The sequence below is a fragment of the Molothrus ater genome, chromosome Z (assembly GCF_012460135.2).
Source record: "Molothrus ater isolate BHLD 08-10-18 breed brown headed cowbird chromosome Z, BPBGC_Mater_1.1, whole genome shotgun sequence".
NCBI lineage: Eukaryota > Metazoa > Chordata > Aves > Passeriformes > Icteridae > Molothrus > Molothrus ater.
The window spans coordinates 7,608,330-7,630,537 of NC_050511.2; the positions used below are offsets into that span (position 1 = coordinate 7,608,330).

Below are 22,208 nucleotides of genomic sequence, written 5' to 3' on the forward strand. Positions count from 1 at the left end.
AGCCGCCACTCCCCGCATACCCCCGCCGCACCCCCGGCTCTCGCCGCCCATTGGCTGTCTGCGCCTGAGGCACGCGGAGGCTTACGAGGCATGCCGGGAATCGTAGTCCCCTGAGCGCCGGCGGCCGCCATGGGCCGACCAGGGCACCGCCCGGAAGAACTCTTATTCCCAGCGTACCCTGCGGCTACGGGGCAGTAGAAAGGCCAGAAAGGCATTGTTCTCTGTTAGGCTGGGTAGAGACAGGAGGGTCCCGCGGAGGATGGAGGAAAAACTCCCCACCGGCATCAAGCCCTACCTGGACAAGCTCACCTTGGGCGTCACAAGGATCTTGGGTGAGTGGCGTTGAGCTACAGACCACGGGGCGGGGGCAGGCCGGGGGCAGGCCGTGGGCGGGGGGAGCCACCCTTTTATGACAGCCCCTCCTATGAATCGCTCAGCTGAGCAGCCTATGCACACACACAGATACATCCTTGTTTTTGGAAGCAACGGCAAGAATCCCGAATCTCTCGACTTTAAGAGTTTCATAAACACCAGAGAAGGAGAAGGTGGTGTTTTATGAAAAGTCATGGAATCGTTGAATGTTAAAAGGTGGGAAGAGACCGCAAAGATCATCCAGTCCCAGCCCTGATGCCACGGGCAAGTTGCTCAAGGCCTTATCCAGCCTGGCCTTGAGCACTGTCAGGGATGGACATCTGCAGCTTCTCTGGGCAAACCTGCCAGTGTCTCACCACCATCAAAGTGAAAATTTTCCTAATACCCAACCCAAATTTCCCCTCTTTCAATTTGTATTCGTTGCTCCTTGTCCTCTCACTTACAGCTCATAATGAAGAGTCCCTCTCCAGCTTCCCTGTAGGCCCTCTCTAAATATTGCAATGCTCCTATGAGGTCTCCACACGACCTTCCTGTGTAAATCGTGCCTCAATTTGATCCTCTGTGGTAATGTGGGGTCAGCAGGGAGTATGCCCCATGAAGGGGAGTTTGGCATGGTTTATCAGTGTTCTGGTAGAAGGCCTATTTGTCAATCTGCTCGGGATCAGATCCCATAAATAGTTGCCCTGCGGCTCATTCCCACATTGAGACTTGTTCCACAAAATGCCCTGATTGTCATTTCCAGGTTTTGCTCAGATATTGCGCATTCTTGCGTCCCCTCAGCTCCCTCTGAAGTTCAGCAGGACTGCAAGGCATCCAAAGGAGGTATTCTCAGACAAAACTTTACTCATATCAGTGGAATCACAAGGATTTGTGCAAGTATTTGTGTGTGCAAAGGATTTCAGCATTAGACGTTTCGTACCTCAGCAGGACAGAGCACAGGTCTTATTTCTAAGGCTGAAAAGCCATACATCTATCCCAAACTATGTGTACAACAAGATTACAAATTGCAGTCCTGGAATTTCTTCCTGGGAATCTTAGAGCCAAAAGTGAGCTCTGTTATTATCTCACCCCAAAGAGGCATTGAGTTTCACCTTATAACCTCAGTGTATCTATAGTTGCACTTGGGTTTGGATAGCTGCTCAGACAGATGAGATTAAAAGATCAGCGTTAAATTCTTTCTCTGAGCTTCAGTGAGGACAGGATTTCACCCTCAATCTCTGATCAGTGTTGTCATACTGACTTATTATTAGACTTCTTGAGGGGAGTGGTGGGTGGATTTTTTTCCTGTTTGTTTGTTTTGTTAGTTGTGGGGTCAGGATAACGTTACCTCTGCTCTGTGAGTGAAACTGATGGTCATCATCATGGCAGAAGCTTCTTTGAAGTAGCTCTTTTTAAAAAATTACTAGCCCTGCCCACATTTTCAGCACCCTCAGGTGTGTGAGAGCTGTGAGATGTGAGCTGTGTCCGAATGTTGTGTTGCCATATAAATTGTTTTGGGTAGGTGTAATGGCTACACCAGCAGGACATGGCAATGCAGGTATGGCTCTGAAAGTCCTGCAATGTCCCTTTCGTGTGGAAGTCGTTTCCTGGTTTGTGTTTTTTTCTTTTTCTCTCTGCGTTGCTGGCAACTTGTATTGCGCAATACAGCAATGTCCATCTCAGTGATGTTTTACTCCTTTTCTGTGTCTCTCCACACCTTCTGGGAATTTGGCCCATTTTTTCCAGTGAAGTAGTCCAAGGCATTTCAGCTGTGCCACCAAATTAATTAGAATTGCTTAGCTAATTGGGAAACATAACCAGTCTGTTCAGTGCTTGTTTCTTTCAAATAAAAAAGGGTTTCTCATTCAGAGTGACGCCTCACTCTCTATTTATTACTACTAGAAACTATCTTACTTTAAATCTTTCGGAAAGTCTCATGAAGTCACTTGATATTTTCTGCCTAAAGTAAGGTACAATCAGGCATTGTTTTGTTGGTTTGTTTTTTTTTAACTTTAGTCTCTGTGGAAGTCCCTACAAGAAGGGATATTTCTCACAAGCATTGTGGAGGCTATACCTTGAGGGGAAAAAAGGGAGAGGTCTTTCCCATTGCCAGTACTCATTCTGCTGAAGTTCTGTGAGTAATAGAAAATTCCAGAAAGATTTATTATTCATAACTAAGTCAGAATGGAAGGTGTGAGCTCTTCTGGAATGCCCAAGATGGAACCATACGTCACTATTAGCACTCTGTATTAGATAAGAATGTAACTATTGAAACATTTTAAAATTAGGCTGAGAGTTTAGCCAGCTTACAGGCAGTATTAGCAGTACTGTAAAGACTGAAAATCCTGTGGTTTTCTGCTTCAGCTTTATGTCACACCATTACATTGACTGTTTCTGATTAACACTGCAAAGTGGTTTTGGGAGCTTCCAGACGAAATGCCCTAAAAATAGGGCAGAGTTTACTATGATCTTGATTCAGATTAATTTATTGGGTGTAGTCTGAAGAAGTTAAGCTTTTTCATGTATCTAGGTGACACTAAAGTGGCTTCTTTATTTGTTCCATCTGGAAGGAAACGCAGCTCATTGCAAAGTTTACCCAAATGTTCAGTGGCGCTCCTGTCCATATCTATGTGCATTTGTTAAATATGGTCTTCAGTTTACCTACAGTATATTTTTAATATAATATTTGGGCTTTTAAGATGGAATTTCTCTTTCTTTTGATGTTGGATTTGGTTCAGACCTCTTTAGAAGTTGCATTCTCTCTTTCCTAGACTTCTTCTTTGACTGATACGATATTTAATCTTCTGTTATTCCAGCCAAGATGTTGTGCATGATGAATTAAACATCCCTGCTGTTTTCTTTGATCACAGAAATAACAATTACTCTGTTATTATAATCTCCTCAACTTGTCATAAGGTTTGCATAGCTTAGATGGAAAAGACTAGTTAGATAATTGATTCCACTCTCACGTTCAGACAGCTTATATTTGAGCAAGAGACAGATCAGCCCGCCTTGGACCCACCTACCAGAAGTGAAACTTTGTGAAACCTCAGAGTCTTCTGTATGTTGGGGGTCCCCCTTGGCCAGACAAATTTACCTGTGTGACCAACTATGAAAATTTTTTTCTGTCTTTAACTTGGAGTTTATTTATCTGATGCCTTGTTTTTTCTTTTCAATTATCTGACAATGTAACAATCAATATTTCCAACTGAAGTGAAGTTTAGGCTTCCTTAAACTGAGTGCCACTGTTCCACCAACAGAACAGACAAGAACAATGCTATTAATAGAATTAAAAGCCTGGCATTGAAGATAAAAAACAAACCAAAGCTCTCTAGTGCCTGCTTTTCCTGTCTGGTGCACTGTGTATGTTTTACCAGAAAGCAATTGTAATGTGTGTGACTGCTGTAGAGGCCAATACTTTCACAGCAGAGCCAGTCTTGAAAGCCTTGCATAGTTATCACTTCTATTCCATGGCCCTGTCTGCTGGGCTTGCAGTTCCCACAACAATTTAGTAGTCTTTCTGGACTTGATCCAAAGAGAATTATCTCAGTGGGAATTATTTCAGTTGGCTGTGGGTGACATAAAACATTATAAAATAGTAATTGTAAAGGAGTCTATTCTGCCATCACATACCTGAAAGCACCATGTGGCTTAATATCTTACATTTATATAGCATTCCTTCCCATAAAATATTCAGAAGATTTTATAGATTGATAGAAGGTCAGTGCTTGTAACAAATTTTCATATGTCCAGCTGAGGTTCCAGAGAACTGATGTGTGCTCATGCAGATCCCTTCAGCGTGATCAGGTTCTGTGTCTGTCCAAACCCATTGAATCCAGAGCTGAAATGTGCCTGCCCTTGTGGAATAGGGTTGTTAGCAGTTCACAGCAGCACTGCACTACATCTTGTGCCCAGGTGAGGATATCCTACTCAACAGAAACCACAGGGCATGCTTACAAATAAAGATTCATCCCCCTGTAAGAGTTTGCCTCAAAACTCATCACTGATTGTTTTTTCCATTTTCCATGAAAACCTTTGCAAAAGATCACACCTTGAAGACAAATGGGGTGTGCTTACATCATAGAATCATAGAATGGTTTGAGTTGGAAGGGACCTTAAAGATCATCTTGTTCTAACCCCTCCCACCCTGGGTAGGAATGTCACCCACTAAATTAGTGTACGTGTAGACATATGTACATATACATGTATTAAAAAAATCAAAGGATAACATTTTGTTCTGCACTAGACAGCCTCATGCCAAGACATGCAAAGTACAGTTACAGACGAAAGAAAGGGACTGCTCAGTCACCAGCACAATGCTTGCAATCATTAATGCCTTTTCCCTGGCTGTCACTCAGATTAGTTTGCAAAATTGTCTGTCTCACAGTGTTACTGTCACCCATGCCAGCTGCAAACATGCTCCTCTTTTCCTTTCAGAGACTTCCCCAGGAGTTGCTGAAGTGACTTTTGTGGAAAAGGAGCCAGCTGAACGCCACACAATCGTCTCTTGGGAACAAGTGAGTATTTTCCTGATAAAACTGCCGTGAGGTCAGTTTGAATGTGCAGCAGCCCATGGAGAATGTCAAGTGCAATGGCAACCTTGTGTTTATGAGACAGCTTGTTACCAAATTTGATGTATAGTGCAGCCTAAGCAGGTGTTGTTGGGTTTTTCATAATCGGGTATCACTCTTTTAGGCTGTCACATGCACCTGATTTGTTAGAGAAACATCATCAGTGTGGGTACATTCAGCATGACAGCTCTGAAAAGAAACCACATAACTGTAGTAGGCAGCTACAGTGGTGACTCAGTGGGGGGCAAACAGTTTTCTGACTCAGGTCTGAAAACATTTTCCAACTCCCTTTCAAACAAAATGAAGCAGCGCTTTATTATCCATGGCCATTAAAGGTAAGGCCTCAAGCTGGCAAATAAACTGAGCTACCCAGTTTGTTCCAGTTATCTTTTTCTATTTTTAGTCTCAGCCATTCACTTCAGTTTCTCATATCCCTTTCTTTCACCTCCTCCTTGGCTGCCCAACCCAAACTCTTGGCTAGGACATGTCCCACTGCCTGTTGTAGAAAACTGTGAAGGACACGTGCTACCTTCATTCTGCATTATCTGACCTTACTGCATCAGTCTGTGTGATCAGAGAGCTCCTGAAAACTGTTGTGTGACTCAGGGCATTTTCATTCCCTTTTTGGAATATACATATCTTCATAAATCCCATGGCCATGGTTGAATAACTGCTTGGTAGGTGTTGCTTGTATAGGGATGGGACAATAGAAGCACTGTGGCCCTTGGAAAGGGACGTGGCAGAAAATGGAGTTGAGTGAATCATCCTCCCTCTGCTCTAATCCTGGCTGTGGCTTAAAGCAGCTGCTCCCAGAGACTGCTCTTGTTACCACTGCATAAAATACCTTCCCCTTTGACACCATGCCATTTACTGCTTTTCCTAAACAGTGAGGAAAAGTCTTACACTAGTGCCTTATTCCAATTAGTGACATTTATCAAGAACTTAAGAAGAACATATATAAAATATATATATATATATATATATATATATATATATATATATATATATATATATATATATATATATATATTTATATATATTCCAGGTCAGAATGTATGTGGTGTAAACCTGTGTGTTACTTACTGAAACTTGTCCAGAAGTCAGCAATTGTGGTAATTGTGGTCAGGGAGAAATGTCCTGTTTTTCAGGTTTGTGTAAACCGATCCCTGGTTTCCTGTAGCTATTGTTCAGGTATTGGGTTACCTGAGCTGGAAAGTTTGAGGCACCATGACTGCAAGCCAGCTCAGGTCTGGGAACACAGAGTAATATTTGCTCATTCTTCTGTTGAGTGGAGAGGACTGCTTCTCCTGGACATGGTGCTCATTCCTCTCATTTTCAGGTGCTGCTTCTCCTCTAAATTAAAATGGGTTTATTTCACAACTGAGCTGTTCTTGTAAAGCCAAACAAATGCTGTAGCCAAAGCACTTCATTCAAGAGAAGCCAAAACAAATTTCAATTCCCACCCTCCCCCCCACTACCCAGCAATGGACTAAGTCAATCGTGGATGTAAATGTTGAAAATTAAATGAGTACAGTTGTGTTGGACTTCTAATAGCGAAGGACCTGGCTGTCTGTTTCTTTGGTTTTGGTTCCCTTTTCTTTGACAATTTAAAAAAAAAAAAAAAAAAAAAAAATTAAAGCTCCCTTCTCAAATTAAAAGGTAGCTGGATTTTTTTTTTTTTCCCCTTGAGCTATGGGGATGAAGTGTGAATCTAACCCAGTCTACACAGTTGCAGGACAAAATGTTCTGCCGTGATGAATAAGTGGAATGCACTCAACAATTCACAAAGCCGTTCCAGGATGAACTTGTACCTCATTTGTCCTGAAACTTACCTTTCTTGAATTTGAATACATCTGTTTTTATCGGATTTACGGCCACTAGGTGGCAATACTTTTACACATAATCGTGTCTCCATGGCTGAGATTTTTAACAAGATTTCGTCAGAGTATATTTTTAACTTCCCTCTACATATTTCGTTATGAAACTATTTTCAAACTATTTGAAACTATTTTTCTGTGATGTAGGAAAAACTGGTGAAACTGTTCCCAAAACTACATTATTTTTCCCCCAACAACTTCTCTATTAAGACTCATTGCGGGGCATTCCACAGACTCACCAAACAAAAGCTTTATTCTTTAGATTATTGTTTAATGGAATAAATTTTTCCAGGAAAGATTGTTTTACTGAGAAAAGAATCCACATGTTCAGAAGTTCTTAAAAGAAAATCAACCTTTTTTAAATTATTAATTAACATATTTTATTCATGCTGGGTATATGCATTTTTTGTTTCCATCAGCCATGATTTCTAAATTGTGCTGTGCCATGTTTGTGCTACTACGTAACTGGATACTGTTGTGTTTTAAAATCTCACCTTGCTGAGATTATTTTAATCTTTAAAATCTTAAGCTTGTTGAATGTCCCTTAGCTGCCATGAAGCTTTGCAGGGGAAGCTGAGCTTCATGACAGGAGTTAGTGCAGTAAGGCTGTAGGAGAGAAGAAGAAATTTTTCCCAATGCAGAAAGAGCTGTTAAGTGTTACATGTCAGGAAATCAAGCTGGAAATTGCTCCTGAAGAATTTATTGGAAATCAGCACACACACAAAAATGTTTAAGGTGTACGATTGCCAAGTGTATTTACATGGGTAAAGCAATCACTTCCCCTAAAATTGTAAGCAGTTCATTATATTTTAATAAAACCAGATTTTTCAATATTTCCTCATATTTAAACCAACTAAGATGTTACCTTTTCTCCAAGAGAGACAAGAAGTGCAAGAGGGAGTAGAGACAGTTACCTGGTCACCAGAAAACCAGTGCTAATAACTATTAGTGCTAATAACTATATCATCCTAAGAAATCTTTCCCACTCCTAAAATTAGGCTGGCAATGGCTCTACTCCCCTCCACGTGCAATTTTTAGAAATAGATGTTACAGTGAAATACTGCTAGGAGGCACTCTGGTGCAGCGGCTGAATCACATTTTCTTTCTTGTTTCAGCTGGAAGAAAAATCAGTCACTCACATCCTTGTTTTGGTTTTCAAAAAATAGAAAATTGTATTTTTGTTAGAGGGACACAGGTACCTGAGACCATTTTCTCTTGTTCTTCTCACATGTTACTTGGGAGAGAAACCTGACTCACACCTGCTTTCAGGGACTTTTCAGGTGTTAGAAAGTGGAAAGATCTCCGTCAGCCTCCTGTTCTCCAGTCTGAACACCCCCTGTTGCCTCAGCCCCTCCTCTCAGGCCTGTGCTCCAGACCCTTCCCCAGCTCTGTTTCCTTCTCTGGACACACTCCAGCCCCCTCAGTGTCCTTCTTGCTGTGAGCAAACAAAGCTGAGCACACATTCCAGGTGTGGCCTCAGCCGTGCCCCCAGCCCAGGGGGACGGGCCCTGCCCTGCTCCTGCCGGCCCCTCCATGGCTGACACAGGCCCGGGGCCTTTGGCCTCCTTGGCCCCCTGGGCACACCCAGCTCCTGTCCAGCCACTGGAAACCAGCACCTCCAGGGCCTTGCCCACTCAGCAGCTTTCCAGCCACTGTCCCAGCCTGGAGCTGCAGGGGGTTGTTGTGACCCAGGGACAGGACCCAGCACTTGGCCTGGCTGAACCTCACACAACTGGCCCCGGCCCATGGATCCAGCCCGTGCAGATCCCTCTGCAGAGCCCCCCTGCCCTCCAGCAGATCAGCACTCACACCCAGCTTGGCCTTGTCTCAAACTGACTAAAGGAGCTCTTGATTCCCTCACTCAGATCATCAATAAAGATAAAAACCAGTACAGTACAGAGCCCCCAGTACAGAGCCCTGGGGGACACCACTACTGACCAGCTGCCTGCTGCAAGTAATTCCATCTGCCAGCACTCTCTGGGCCAGGCCAGCAGCCAGTTTTTAACTCAGAGAACAGAGCATCTAAGCCACAAGCAGCTGGTGTCACCAGGAGATTTCTATGGGATACGGCGTCAAAGACTTTTCTAAAGTCCTGGAAGTCAACATCCCCAGACTTTCCTTAATCCACTAAGAGGGTCACTGTGTTACAGAGGGAGATTGGGTCGGGCAGTAATGCCTTTCACAAACCCATACTGGCTGGGCCTGATCCCCTGGACCTCCTGTAGGTGCCATGCAATGGGCACTCAAGAAGATCTCCATGGCTTCCCCAGCACTGAGGTCAGGCTGACAGGCCTGTAGTTTCCCGGTTCCTCATTCAAACCCTTACACACAATCCAGGAACCTCCTGAGCTGCTCCCTCTCTACTGCATAGTGTTTTCAGCACATTTCTGGAATGTTATTCTCCTTGCTTCTACAGCATCTCTTTTTGAGTCCACTAATGCACTCAGGGTGTGCACCTTCAACAGTCCTTCTTGGCATCCTTCTTGTGAACCCTTAATATTAGCCGAACCTCCCATCCCTGACGCCCATGGGCACAGGATCTACCCACCTTGAGCTTGCCTTGTGGCTGTGACTGTGGGAGAGATGGGAAGTGGATCCAGCAGGGCCAGTGCATGAGGAAAGCTGTGTTTCTTCAAGCTGCATGATGGGGAGCAGGCTGGAGGACTTTTGGGAGGTAAGAAGTGTTTCTTACACGGTGTTCCCTCTCTTGTTAAGCTTTATAACATATTGAAAAACTGGCTGCACAACAATATCCTCTAGAGAACTTTGAAACCCTGTTCTCTGCAGCAGGGGATGAAGTCTACTGCAGCCCCAGAAGATCAAGGTGATGTCCTGGGAGCTCCCCAGGTCAGATTTATTAAAGGTGCAAGAACACTTTAATATGTTACATAAATTAACATCAACATTCACTGACAGCTAGGACAAACCAGCCATAAAACTGCAGGACATTAAGGAGAGAAAAGTGTGGCTACTGATGTGGTCTAATTCTTGGAAGCCCTGAGAAGTGACATGAATGCCTTCCTTCTCTCCCCAGAAATTGGGTAAAACTCATTCGTGTTTTTAGAGAAGTCTCTCTAGAGCTATATGTTTTGAATGCTTTCTGTTTATTTAGTATATTTGCTTGAGAAGCATTCTTTCAACATAGTTTCAAGTGAATTGCCGTATGTCAGGGTTCTTAGCTTTGGATCCATTTCTAATCAGGTCCTGGCCACAAAAATCAGATTTTCATATTTTTCTATGTACTCAATGGACTATGCTTTCTTGGGAGACTATTTTGAGATATTACAAAGAACGAAGAAAAGGAATAGACCTCTCACACCATATTAAGCACTTGGAATATTTTGTTTTATGAGCTGATGAGTGTAACCAGATAACTGGAATGAAAACAGCTGCTTGCCAGGGCGGTGGTTAAGCCAAGTCTGACATGTTATTTAGCAACAGTGTATTTTGTGGGGCTGGAGAACACAACTCTGACAACTACCATTTGAGCAAGAAGAACACAGAGTTTGATAAGCCACTTTTAGTATATAGTGTCTTGTTTCTGTGACTTCTGTCAGAAGAAGAAAACTATTCTGATGTCACATGGTCATGTGACTAAGCACAATATGACAGATCAATCAATCTTTTCGATCAGATGAGAGAAATGGGTGCTAATGAAGTTTTCTATTTACAGGCCTTTTTCTGTAGACTCCAGACCTGCTCTGGTACTGCATTTTCTACCCGTATATTTTGCACCAGTGTGGTTTAGAGAATCCTGAAATAAATTCAGACAGTGGCCATCTGGAGAAACATTCACATGTTGATCTTTTTCAAAAGGAGGATTCAGAGCATAAAACCTATTCAGATGTGATTTTTCTCTTGTCTTAGCTATGTTTGCTAAATTGGGCTGTGCCTGAGTTGTAGCAAGATTTATGTGGATACTACAGTGGAAGTTTTTAAACCTTAGGTTTTGTCATCCTAGTGGATCTGGTTCTCCTGCTTGGAGAAGAACACCCACTGAAGTCAGGAGACCACATATGTGTTATGTGTTTTTACTGGTGCAGTGAATTAGTTTGAATTGGGGGATTTGAAATGTAGTTAAGTGTTATGTTAACTTTTGTACTCTGCTGAGGCTTTGTAGCAGGTCTGTCATACTTTCTTCATAGTTTTAGCCATAGTCACTGTGCTTACAGTTACAGCTTGAAACTGGAAGTGATGAAAGCACAGCATGAAATTATAAATATTTGGGACTGAGGAGAACCACAGAAGAAGGTGTGTTTGTTAAAGGTATTTGAAGAACTTCAGATATGTCCATGTGGTTTATTAATCACCTTAAACTTACCACCAGGTCCTCAGCCATCAGCAGACTCTTGTCGTAGGATGGTAAATTTTTCTAAAAACAGCCTCTGCAATGTCAGGGTATCTGCTGAAGATTTTCTCTGTCTGGATTAAGAAAGCTCTGAGCTAGTGACCAGGCTGCTTGATGAAGCAAGTAAAGTGACCTGCCCTATTGCAAGCTGCAAAGCCATTAGTGTCTGGGACTCTTCAGTAGCAGTCAATCAACATTAATGGATGTGCTTTAAAAGTAAATTAACAAGCACAAGGTTGTGGGCAGATTAGGCGCTCCTACATAGTGTGTACACCCCAGTTTAGAGACTGTAGCAACTCAAAAAAAGTGTCTGTAAATAAGGCTTTTACAGGCAGAAAGGCTGTTCTGGTCCTAGGGGAGAGAGGACATGTGAACAGGATGAGACCAGCACCTTCCCTTGCTCATCCAGCAGCTGATGGCTAGAGGCCAGCATTGCAGCTGGATTCACAGCTGGCAGGTTGCTCTTGCTGGATAGATACATCTCTCTTCTCTTGAAATGTTAAAAAATTCATGTCCCAAGTGAAGCAGAGGTATTTGAACTGCATGTGCATCTTCCTTTTCCTTAGCTACTGGTTACTAGAATATTCTGTCTTTATTTAATGGAACTTTTCCACAAGGAGAGTGGTGCAGCCCTTGGGCAAGTCAGCATACACAGATTGTGGAACCTCCATCATGGGACACTCTCCTGAGTTTTGAGGTCTGATACTTTGGGAGCCCTGAATGTGACTGTTTTAAATTTGAACTCACTGGAGTCGATCTGGTTTTTTTTCTCTAAAACAGTTGCAAACAGACCAACAGGAACTCCTTTAGTTGTGCTTGTTGTTTGTGTTATTGAAACTGGCAGGCTTCCATTCTGTTTAATTTTATGTACTTGACACTTCAGCAAGAGCAGAGGTTCACTGGTCTGCAGCCAGTCCTGTCCCCAGGAGGAGGGTCTGCAAATGCCTATAGTTCTTTGGGCTTCTTTTTGTTCTGTGGATTAAGCCTTTTATCCTTCCATCCTTGTATTTGCAGCTTAACTGAAGAGTCTAAGTTAAGAACCAACGCAGGTATAGGAGAAGTTTTCTGGTTCCTAGAAACTTGAGGTCACTGGGGTTGCTTCTTTCACTGGTGGCTCAAAAGGAAGCAGGCTTAGGAGCCACAGCCATTCACTGAAGTTTGGAGGGATGAAGCCAGACCAGCAGATTTCTGAGTCTGGCTTTGCATGTGCCTGCACACATACTTTTTGTTAAGTGAAATGTCAGATCTACTTGAGTATGTGCAGCTTTTGAGTCTATGCTTCTTACACCAACTTGGAGCTGAAATTCCTCAGAAGAAGAGAGTCATTGTAGTAATATTGTACATGCTTTAGTGGAATAGGTAAATTTGGTCTGATTTCACTTAGGAAAAACCCTATTCTTTTAAGGCATATATATGAAAAAGCTAATTGTTCTGATTTATGTGAGTTTGGAGTGGCTGCTAATCTCAAAAGGTAACACCATGTCTCAGTTTGGGAACAATGCTGTAATAATTTTGTGATGACTAACTGCTCATTGTGAAATTTTCCCAAGCTACCTTTGTTAAGACTAGCAGAGTCCCAAGAAATACGCAGTTTTTTCCTCAAGGCTTTAGAATGAGATATTTGAACTGATTTGAGTCACCTTGGAGTGAAGCAAGAAGCTTGGTGGCAAATATTTCTGTACCAATTTTCAGTTGTTCTTAGGGTTTGACGCATGTTCTGCATTTTCCCATTACACTTTGATTGTTATTTGCAGAAAAACTCCTGTGTACTACCTGAGGATTTAAAGAATTTCTATCTGATGACCGATGGCTTCCAGATGACCTGGAGTGTGAAGACTGATGGTGAGTCCCTGTGTATCCCCTCCACTGACAAGCTCAATTCATTGCAACCAGTCCCCCTTCTGCAGAATCTCTTTAATTTCAAACTTACTTTCTGCACAATCAATACACATCTCTCAGGACAAAATCTATTGCTTGCATATTCTGGCATCCCACAAAAGAGCTACATACACTCTTTCTTTCTGGCAAGAAACTAATTATTCATGACACAAATTCTGTTCTGTAATACACTGGCCATCTGTTGACACTCAGATTTAGGTGTGTCATTTAAACCTCATACCTAACTCCCTCTGTAGTTCATGTAGAGAGAAACAACTGTAGCTCATTATCCCATCATAAATCAGTAGGAAGAGTCACCCCCTGATAATGCTTCTTTCTCATTAAAATGTGTATGTACATGTTGGAGCCTGATTCTGCTTTCCACCAGCTAAAGTCCAAGCTTCATTTTCCATCCTTGTTCGGCAAAAATCAGGTAGTTTGTTCGCTCTGCAGCTGTTATCCTGGCTCTCATTGGCTTCAGACAGGGTTCTCCCATTGGGCTGTGGACACTGCTTACTGCTGGAGATGGGTGTCAAATGCAGGGTCTTCCTCAGGAAGAGAAATGGCATTTCAGAGACAGTTCATATCAGGGCTTCAGCACCTGCATGACTCCCATTGTATTTCAAGGGGGACTAATGACTTGTGTGGAGTCTTGTTTTCAGGGCTCACAAGTGCACGGAGACCAAGGCTGCTGGTACAACTGTCTTGTTTGCGCAAACACCCAGCAGTGCCTTCTGAGACCCATCACACTGGCATGGGGCTGAACGGGGTGCTTGCTGCCTTGATGTCTACTAACAGTGTGAGTCCTCAGAAACACAGACAAGTGACAAGTCCTGTAGGATTCTTTCAAGAGCACCCACATGTTGATGCTCTGATAAAATCCTCTGTGGAAGTGGGAACCAAGAGGATGTACCCAAAACAGATACATAGAGCGGAAGAGGACAAGCTGCCCAGTAAGCTGTGAATTTGTGGTTTGGTTTCTGATAGGAAGGGCAGTAGCAAGGAAAAGAGCTTTGAGGAAGAGGCTGTAGCTGAAATCCTGTAGCCAGGATTTTTAGTTTTTCACAGGACTGAGCTAACAGCTGCAGCACAGTCCTTGCCAGCAGTGTAATACCCATACCTTTATAGCTCTGAGATGGTGTTGCATCACATGTAAGTGGGAGTCTGTGTTTGAAAAAGCCTCATTTTTGCTCTTGTATAACCATTCTTCACCCCACAGAGGTTGATGTCTGGAGGAAGATAAATGCCTCCCATGCCTTCCTGACACTGGATGTGATTAATGATTGGTTTTGTTGCAGATACCCCGATGCCCCTGGGCTCCATGGTGATTAACAGCATCTCAAAGCTGTGCCGGCTTGGTGGTTCCTCTATGTACACTCTGCCTAGTGCTCCAACTCTTGCTGACCTGGAAGATGACACAGATGAGGAAGGTAAGGCACAGTTAACAGTCTCATCCCTTTTGTTCTATTAATGTTAGAATATAGCGCAAGATATGTGGACCAAACACTTTTCCACCAGGTTGCTCAGAACTCCATCCAGCATAGCCTTAAACATTTCCAGGGCTGGAGCATCCACAATTTCTCTGGGCAGCCTATGCCAGCACTTCATCACCCTCACACAAAAGAATTTTTTCCAGTATCGAATGTAAATCTGCCTTCCATCAGTGTGAAGCCATTCCCCCTTATTCTGTCACTACATATCCTTGTAAAAAGTCCCTCTCCATCTTTCTTGTGGGCTCCCTTCCACGTACTGGAAGGCCACAATTAGGTCACCCTGAAGCCTTCTCTTTTCCAGGCTGAACAAATCCAATTCTCTTAGCACCTCAGCTATCCCCCATGGCAGGGAAATTGGAACAAGATGGTCTTTAGTGTCCCCTCCATTTTACAATAAATCTGCATTACTCCAGGTAGATGGGGATTACTTGGTCTAGCAACCTGGTCTAGAGAAGGGTGTGCCTGTCCCTGTCAGGGCGGTTGGAGCAAGATGATCTTCCAGGTCCATTTCCAGCCCAAACCATTCTGTGATTCTCTAATTCTCTGTCTCCTGGGCTGAATCTATTATGTATCTTATTAGTTCCCTACTGCCTTGGCAGGTGCATCTGTGTGCTGTGAATGTCATGGGGATTAGTGTTACCTGCATCCTCTTTTAACAGGCCTTTTCCCTGTTTAAACTTTCACCTGAGCCTTGCTCCAGTGATTCATCTTCCAAAATCTTTGTGTGCTTAAGGTGTTAAATGAACAAAAGATAACAGGTTTTGTTTTGGTAGTGAAGACAGCTGGAATTGGAAAAGTAACTTGTATGTACATATAACTATGAGGCTACCCTGCCTAGAAATGCTGGGAATGCTGCTATTTAGAAAGAATAAAAAAGAAAAAGAAAGCCCACCCATTTTGTCAGAGCTCTCACATCCACCTGGAAAAAGCAAGAGGATAAGAACACAGCCAGGTGTCACACCAATTTCTTAAAAGAGTGCTATTTGATTTCAGTCTTGTCTCTGCACCTCTGTAAGCTCTTCTAGCTCCTAAATGTGGCTGAAAGTAGTTTTGATATTCAGTTTGGCTGCAGTCCTGATCTTCTAGAAATGCTCAGTGATGGTTGAGGGTCTCAAGTTGAATAAGAGTCAGATGTGATTGTTGAGAAGGATGCTGATGTCATACTGGAATGTATGGAGAAAAATCTATCTCTGCAATTTCATTGAAGTCTTGTCCGAAGAGAAAAAGAATAAATTGTTCTCCCTGTCCTCCTTAGAAAAAAATAAATCTGGACAAAAAAAGGAATCCTTTATGCAACAGAAATAATGGGCTTCAGTTGTAGCAATGAAGGTTCAGGATCCATGAGGAAAACTTCTAAGTGATAAGTGATGGATTTGGGTTGAGTACCTAGAGATTGTGCCTGTGCCTTCTCTTACACTGGAGAACTTCAAGAAAAGATTAGACAAACCTCAGGGGTGACATCTGTAAACCTTGACTCACTTAATGCCAGGGAGGAAGTAGAAGTCAGCTTATCTGTTTTCAGCCATCTAATTTTGACTGTGTGGTTTGTTTTCCTAACAGAGATGAAAATTTTTCTCACTTTTTCAGGTTTTTTGGTTGGTTTTCTTTTAAACATAGGGAACTTAATAATTTCCAAGAAGTATAAATGTAATAGTTTGATTCAGTTCTTCATCAGCTGATTTATTAATGTATAAAACAGATAGGTTCTTTGCAACTGAGTCACACTCAGTTTTCCAAACATGTTTCATAAATTTTTTTCCTTGCTTTCAGGTAATGGAGACAAACCAGAGAAGCCACACTTTGATTCTCGTAGTCTTATCTTTGAATTAGACCCATGCAATGGGAATGGGAAAGTCTGTCTTGTTTATAAGCATGCTGAACCAGGTAAGACTGAAAAAAGAAAAGTTAGCTATCTCTTGTTGTGGATTCTATCTGGAGGTCACATGTGGAGAGTCATCTTGTATTTCTGATCTTCTTTGCAATTTGTAAGTGAAGCTTTTACTAGGATGTTCTGTCTCCACTGAAGTCAGGAGCTAAATCTTAACTAGATCTAACATTTTCACTTTTAGTGTTGGAGTCTGAGTTATAACTTAGGATATTTGCGTGCATAGAAATGACCTACAGACAATTGAGTTGAAATAACACAGAGCTCCACTAATAGAGTTACTTGCATGTCTTGGAACACAGCCATTACATTTTGATGAGAAAGGGTATAACTCTGCTTAGAAACAAATTGTGGATGGTGAAAAAAAGCTGAGACGGAATTAGACTGGGTCTTCTACCTTGTGCACAGATCCTGGGTCTCAAGGTGCTAACTAGGCCAAATAGTGGCAGGAAGGGTTAATGGGAAGGTGAGAAACAGGAGCTGAGCTGTTTGTTCTGACAGATACAGAGATAGCTGTTGTCAGTGAGAGAGTAGTGAAACATCTAAGGCACTTGTAAAACAGTTGTCATCTGACACAGTGCATAGGTCACTAGATGTATGTGTGTTTGCTGTGTAGGATTGTGCAATTGCAATGTACAGGTTCTTAAGAAAAATCCTGGGTTATTATCTTGTGCCTTTCATTATATGTGACTACAAGTGCCATGGCAGGAAGTTCTTGTCCTCTTGCCTCCCTGTGCTAGTGATTTCAGCACATGCAGTTGATATCCTGGGCAAAGGAAGGGAGCATTGGTTACAGGTGTGAATGTCAAGAGAGGAGCAGTCTGTTTAAATGACAGTGTTCAGCATCTCAATCTGCCAAGAAAAATCCTTCTTTTTATGCTACAAAGGATGTCACCAACAGAGAAATATTTGATCACTGTGAAAAGATTTTGCAAAATGTGTTTTTGTTGGCAGCACATACTACCATGACTTCCAGACTCTGGACTCTATTCAGTAATCCAGATCACTGACAATTGAGTTAGTTGCTTTTTACTTTGTGGGGCAGATAAATGTTTGCCATAATTGTACTTTGAACATATACTACAAAGTTGCTGATGTCCAAGAATGTTCCATGTAGCATGTCACTCCCAGGTCGTGAAGGAACAGCATTGCATTCATTGTCCAGCACACAGCTAGTCAAATACCTCATGCAGTGGGTGAACACTGGATAATGGGTAGGACGCAAAAGATTATAGTAAATAGGGCTAAATAGTAAGTAGTCATCACATCAAGCTGATATCTGGTAACTGGTGGGGTTCTGAAAGGGTCTGTCTTGGGCTCAGTGCTCTTCAGTGCCTTCATGAAAAGCTTGGACACAGGACTGGAAGGAATGCTAAGTTTGTTCATTATACTAAATTGGGAGGAGTCGATGTCTCCCTTGAATGCCCTGCAAAGTGACCTCAACAAATTAGAGAGATGTGCAACCACCAACTGTATGAAGTTTAACAAAGACAAGTTCTGGATTCTGGGCTGGAGCAAGCCTGGAGGTAGCTAAAACAGCCCTTCTGACGAGTGTGTTGTGTCTCCCACCTGACAATGGCCAGGGGTTAAACTTAATATTGCAAAGCAATGGTGTAATTTGTGCTTGTTTTATTCTAGTGGTCTCCCCTGACACAGAGATCTGGTTCCTGGACAGAGCTCTGTATTGGCATTTCCTCACCAAAACCTTCACAGCCTACTACCGCCTGCTCATCACCCACCTGGGTCTCCCACAGTGGCAGTATGCCTTCACCAGCTATGGGGTCAGCCCCCAGGCCAAGGTAGGACAGCAGAGTCCAGCCTGTCAGTATTCTGCATATAGACTGGAAAAACATCTTCGCACCTTTTGGCAAGCTCTCTGTCTGCTCACGGGGGACCTTTCTGCTGAGCCATGGAAGGGACCACAAGTTTTTTTCCAGTAACATGTTAACAGTAATTTGTTTCACAGTAATTTGAATTCACTACTATAGTGTTAACCCCGCTTTTCTCTCAGAAGTTGGGCCTTGATAAAAATTATGACCAAAAAAGGGCAATTTCAAATCCTAGAGGTAGTTACAGAAGACCTCTACATAAACCCTTGTGAGCATTCCAGTCACTTATTATTGTTATTATTAAAATTACTATTCTGCCATGCCAAAATCCTGCTATTAGAGGCTTCTGCTGTTCTTCTGTGTTTGACAGGACCTTCAGCCCTATCCTTGCCTCCTGTGAGAGATCAGGGGATGGAGCTGATGATCCTACTGAGCACAGCTCATAAGCCAGCACAGTGTCTGTGCCCTTTGGCAAGGTCTGTTGGGACTGGAGTGTCCTGCACTTCACCCAGACACAACAGCTGTCTTACCAGCATGAGATTCCCTGGTCCTGTGTGCACATCTGTGGTGGTTTGTCAAACCATGACAACATCAGAATTACTAAAATCACTACTGACTTCCCATCAAACACTGGCTGTAGAATTTGGTTCTTCTCATTCCTGATGCCTTTCCTGTTGCACTGTGCTGGACTTTATCAGTCAAGGCTGTGGCACTGTGCTCTGCCTTTCTGTAACTTTCCTGCTATAAACACTTTATTATGTTCAGTATATTTGCAAACCTTAAGAGGAACCATTTGTATATTCCCTAATCATTTGCAGCCCCTGTTGGTTAAAATCCTCCTAGTTTGTTAACCATTATCATTTTACAAGTTTCAAAGGGACTATATTAAAGCTGTTTTCCACTAAGCAGTATAGATGATTATCTATATTTTGGTATTGAACTTCTGTATGTCCTGCTCACCACTTTGCTGATGGTTCACTGTGATTTGTAATACCTTAACTACTATAGTTTTATTTCTGACTTTGTTAATGGAAAACTAGAAAATCAGAAACAGAAACAATAAGACAAACAAGCACAAAATTCTTTGTGTAAGGAGTTTAAAAAATTCATTATTTTATGTGTGAAGAGAGGGAGGAAGGTTACATTTTGAGAAATTCAACTAGTTGGTTTTTGGTTTATAAGCACATATAAATTCCAAAGGTTTTTTAATCCTTTCTGCTTATCTGAATCTAAATAAATGTCTTTTAGTTTCATGCCCTCCTTTTGCTTTTCCTCCTGTGGTGTAAGTCAGGATTCACTCTTTATAAGAATTACACTGCAGGAAAGGTGGTATTAGGATTCTCTCTGGTTCTCCTCTTCCCTCTCTGGAATGCAGTTCCAGGACTGGGGCTGTAGCCATGCCTTGTGTATCCTTATCACAAGCACTCTTCCCAGTCCTGTAAACTGCAAACTGATAAGTGGCATAGGATTAAGATCAAGTCTTGGGGAAGATGGGGAGCAAGGTGGAATTGTCTAACTGCAGTTTGAATTTAACCTATTCCTTCCCCACCATTCTGCCTTTCAGCAATGGTTTAACATGTATAAACCCATAACCATCAACACAGCACTCCTGTCTGAAGAAGCAGATTCCTTTGTGAACAAGCTGGACCCCAATAAGGTATTTAAAAGCAAGAACAAAACACCAGTGCTCAAGAAAAAACAGCCTCCACAGCCACCAGGCTCCCAAAAGAGTCACACAAGCATGACCTCTGCCAAGACATCCTCACTAGCAGGGAATTCTTCAAGGAAGTGAGCCCGCTAGATCTGACTCTGGACAACATTTGCAATAAGCTTTGATGTTTTCTGCTGCAGAGTCTCTGTGGTTCAGACCAAGTTCCTCGTGCATGAATAGATGTGCCCATGGAAAACACGTTGCAGCACTTGCACGAAATATAGCTGTGATGTGGATGTAGTTCCTGGAGGCTCTTAAAAAAAATTGATACATCAATTTTATTCCCTTCTGCTACTTGCAGCATGTACTTTTCAGAGGGCATGAAGAAACCTTTGATGTCACTGATCCAAAGGGAAGCATTTGTTCCTGTAAAAACTGCAGCAGTGAAATGAAAGCAAATGTAATTCACTGTAACTTTAACCAGACCCATGCTGAAGTAGAGGGTGTGAAGATGTTTCTTCTGTGTACTTTGAAAGAAAACTATCCTGACCTTGCATGCTGTGGGAGCAGGCTGGAACCCACTGAACAGAGAAGTATCTTTCACTCCACATAGAATCAAACTCTGCACTTCCCTGTGCTTCATGCAACTTCTGCTCTGAGATTCATGGTAAATGGGACTTCAGACTTCCATGTCTCTGCATTAGCCTAGCCACTTGCTCTGCAGCCCAGACCACTTTTTGGCCTTCAAGCTCCTCCTAGACTGGAAGGCAATATGTGTATTCTATTTGCCATCTGTGAGAGGTGTGGCAGTTGTCTTCTGTTAATTAGGCAGTTTTCTTTATCTCTTCCACAAACCAATCCTCCTTCCAGGGAGATATCTGTTGTTAAAGGGCCATTGAGTGTCACTACATGACATAAAAATTACAGCATCCCATTGTGAGCTGCTTCACCTGGGGAGAGGAGCCAAGCATTCCTACCTGGATATAATCTGAGATTTTGGGGCAACAAAATAGCCTTTCCACTGTATTCCCAGAGGAGCAGCTGCCTTTTCCACTGGATCTTCAGAGGAAGACCAGGCCCATCTACACCACCACTGTATCTTCAGAGGAAGACTACACCTTTCTGCAGGATCACTGCTCCAACAGAATCACACCTGCCACTCCAGGAGGACTGCAGCCACCATTCCAATTGGACTGCTACCAACACCCTGACCAACAGGGTGTCAGGTCATATTCTGACTCTGTCAGTGTTTTGTATTACTGCATTGTTTATTTAATTTTTATTTTCTTCCGTAATAAAGAACTGTTACTCCTGCTCCCATATCTTTGCCTGAGAGCCCCCCTTAATTTCAAATTTATAACAATTCAGAGGGAGGGGGTTTACAGTTTCTAGTTCAGAAGAGGCTCCTGCCTTCCTTAGCAGACACCCGTCTTTTCAAAACAAGACAGTGCTGTATCTTTTCAGATGGTGACACGATTTGCAATAATCCTGAAGCCAGAAGCTGCAAGATCCTTTGTTGCCTCCCTTTGTGGGAATTGCTGAGCAGAGAGTCAATGGTGTTGAGCCCCATCAGCCAGGAGGACCCCTTGGTTTGTCACACAGTCATTTGCAAAGCTGACCATTGAAACAGACACTTTTAAGGCAGGATCTCACCAGGGGCCACTGAGATCCTACAGACTTAGAAACCCCTGATGCTGTTTTCTATACTGTAAGTTTTCATGTTAGAACTGCACTTTAACCCATTCACTGCTGGTTTTCAGTTAGTCCTGTTTGTTTCCCTTACTTTTCTATGCTATTCTGTCTTCCAAATACACTGGAATCATGGTAGCACCCAATACATTTTGTGCCTGAATATGGAAATCAAAATCACTGTCTTCAAGTAAGCATTGACTATTTAAACATCATCTCTAATTTTTGAAAAACCACCACATATTTACACAAGACTAACCTACCTCACAGGGATGTTGTGAGGCTTTCATGAGTATTTGTATGGCCTTCAGAAAGATGAAGCCATCCTGTAAGTGCTTAATAGTATTTTAATAAATATTTTAATATTTTCCTCCAAAGTGATTGGGTATTTGAAGATGCTTTGGGGAGCACATGGACGTGGGATGCAAAAGCAAGAGCAGTGCTCAGGATGGATTGTTTGGGGTGCTCTTCAATGTAGTAGAGAATCTCTTCCCTGAGAAAAGATGGGTTACAGTGCTTTTAGCTTATCCCTCTTGAGCTACTCAGAAACTCCCAGTTAATTTCACACTGACCAGAAGACTGAACTTTGTGGCAGCTGTTCTACTTCTGGCCTGCAGGAGGTGCAAAATCTCTGCA

At 42.6% G+C, this 22,208-nt stretch overlaps 1 protein-coding gene across 1 annotated transcript; it reads left to right on the forward strand.

Annotated features, from left to right (window-relative positions):
- The first annotated feature begins 222 nt into the window (after positions 1-222).
- Positions 223-21,949, forward strand: TPGS2 (tubulin polyglutamylase complex subunit 2). The gene is made up of 7 exons (XM_036403966.2): positions 223-332; positions 4,789-4,868; positions 12,902-12,989; positions 14,324-14,455; positions 16,289-16,402; positions 18,042-18,202; positions 19,797-21,949. The coding sequence occupies exons 1-7, from the start codon at positions 260-262 to the stop codon at positions 20,022-20,024; spliced, it is 876 nt and encodes a 291-aa protein (XP_036259859.1). The 5' UTR covers positions 223-259; the 3' UTR covers positions 20,025-21,949.
- Positions 21,950-22,208: the final 259 nt, after the last annotated feature.

What these genes read in the sequence shown, in the direction of transcription:
- TPGS2 (XM_036403966.2), top strand. Translation starts at nt 260, where the DNA reads ATGGAGGAAAAACTCCCCACCGGCATCAAGCCCTACCTGGACAAGCTC. An exon ending in AGATGACACAGATGAGGAAG is followed by an intron (nt 14,456 to 16,288) that starts GTAAGGCACAGT and finishes CCTTGCTTTCAG; the next exon opens with GTAATGGAGACAAACCAGAG. An exon ending in GGGTCAGCCCCCAGGCCAAG is followed by an intron (nt 18,203 to 19,796) that starts GTAGGACAGCAG and finishes TCTGCCTTTCAG; the next exon opens with CAATGGTTTAACATGTATAA.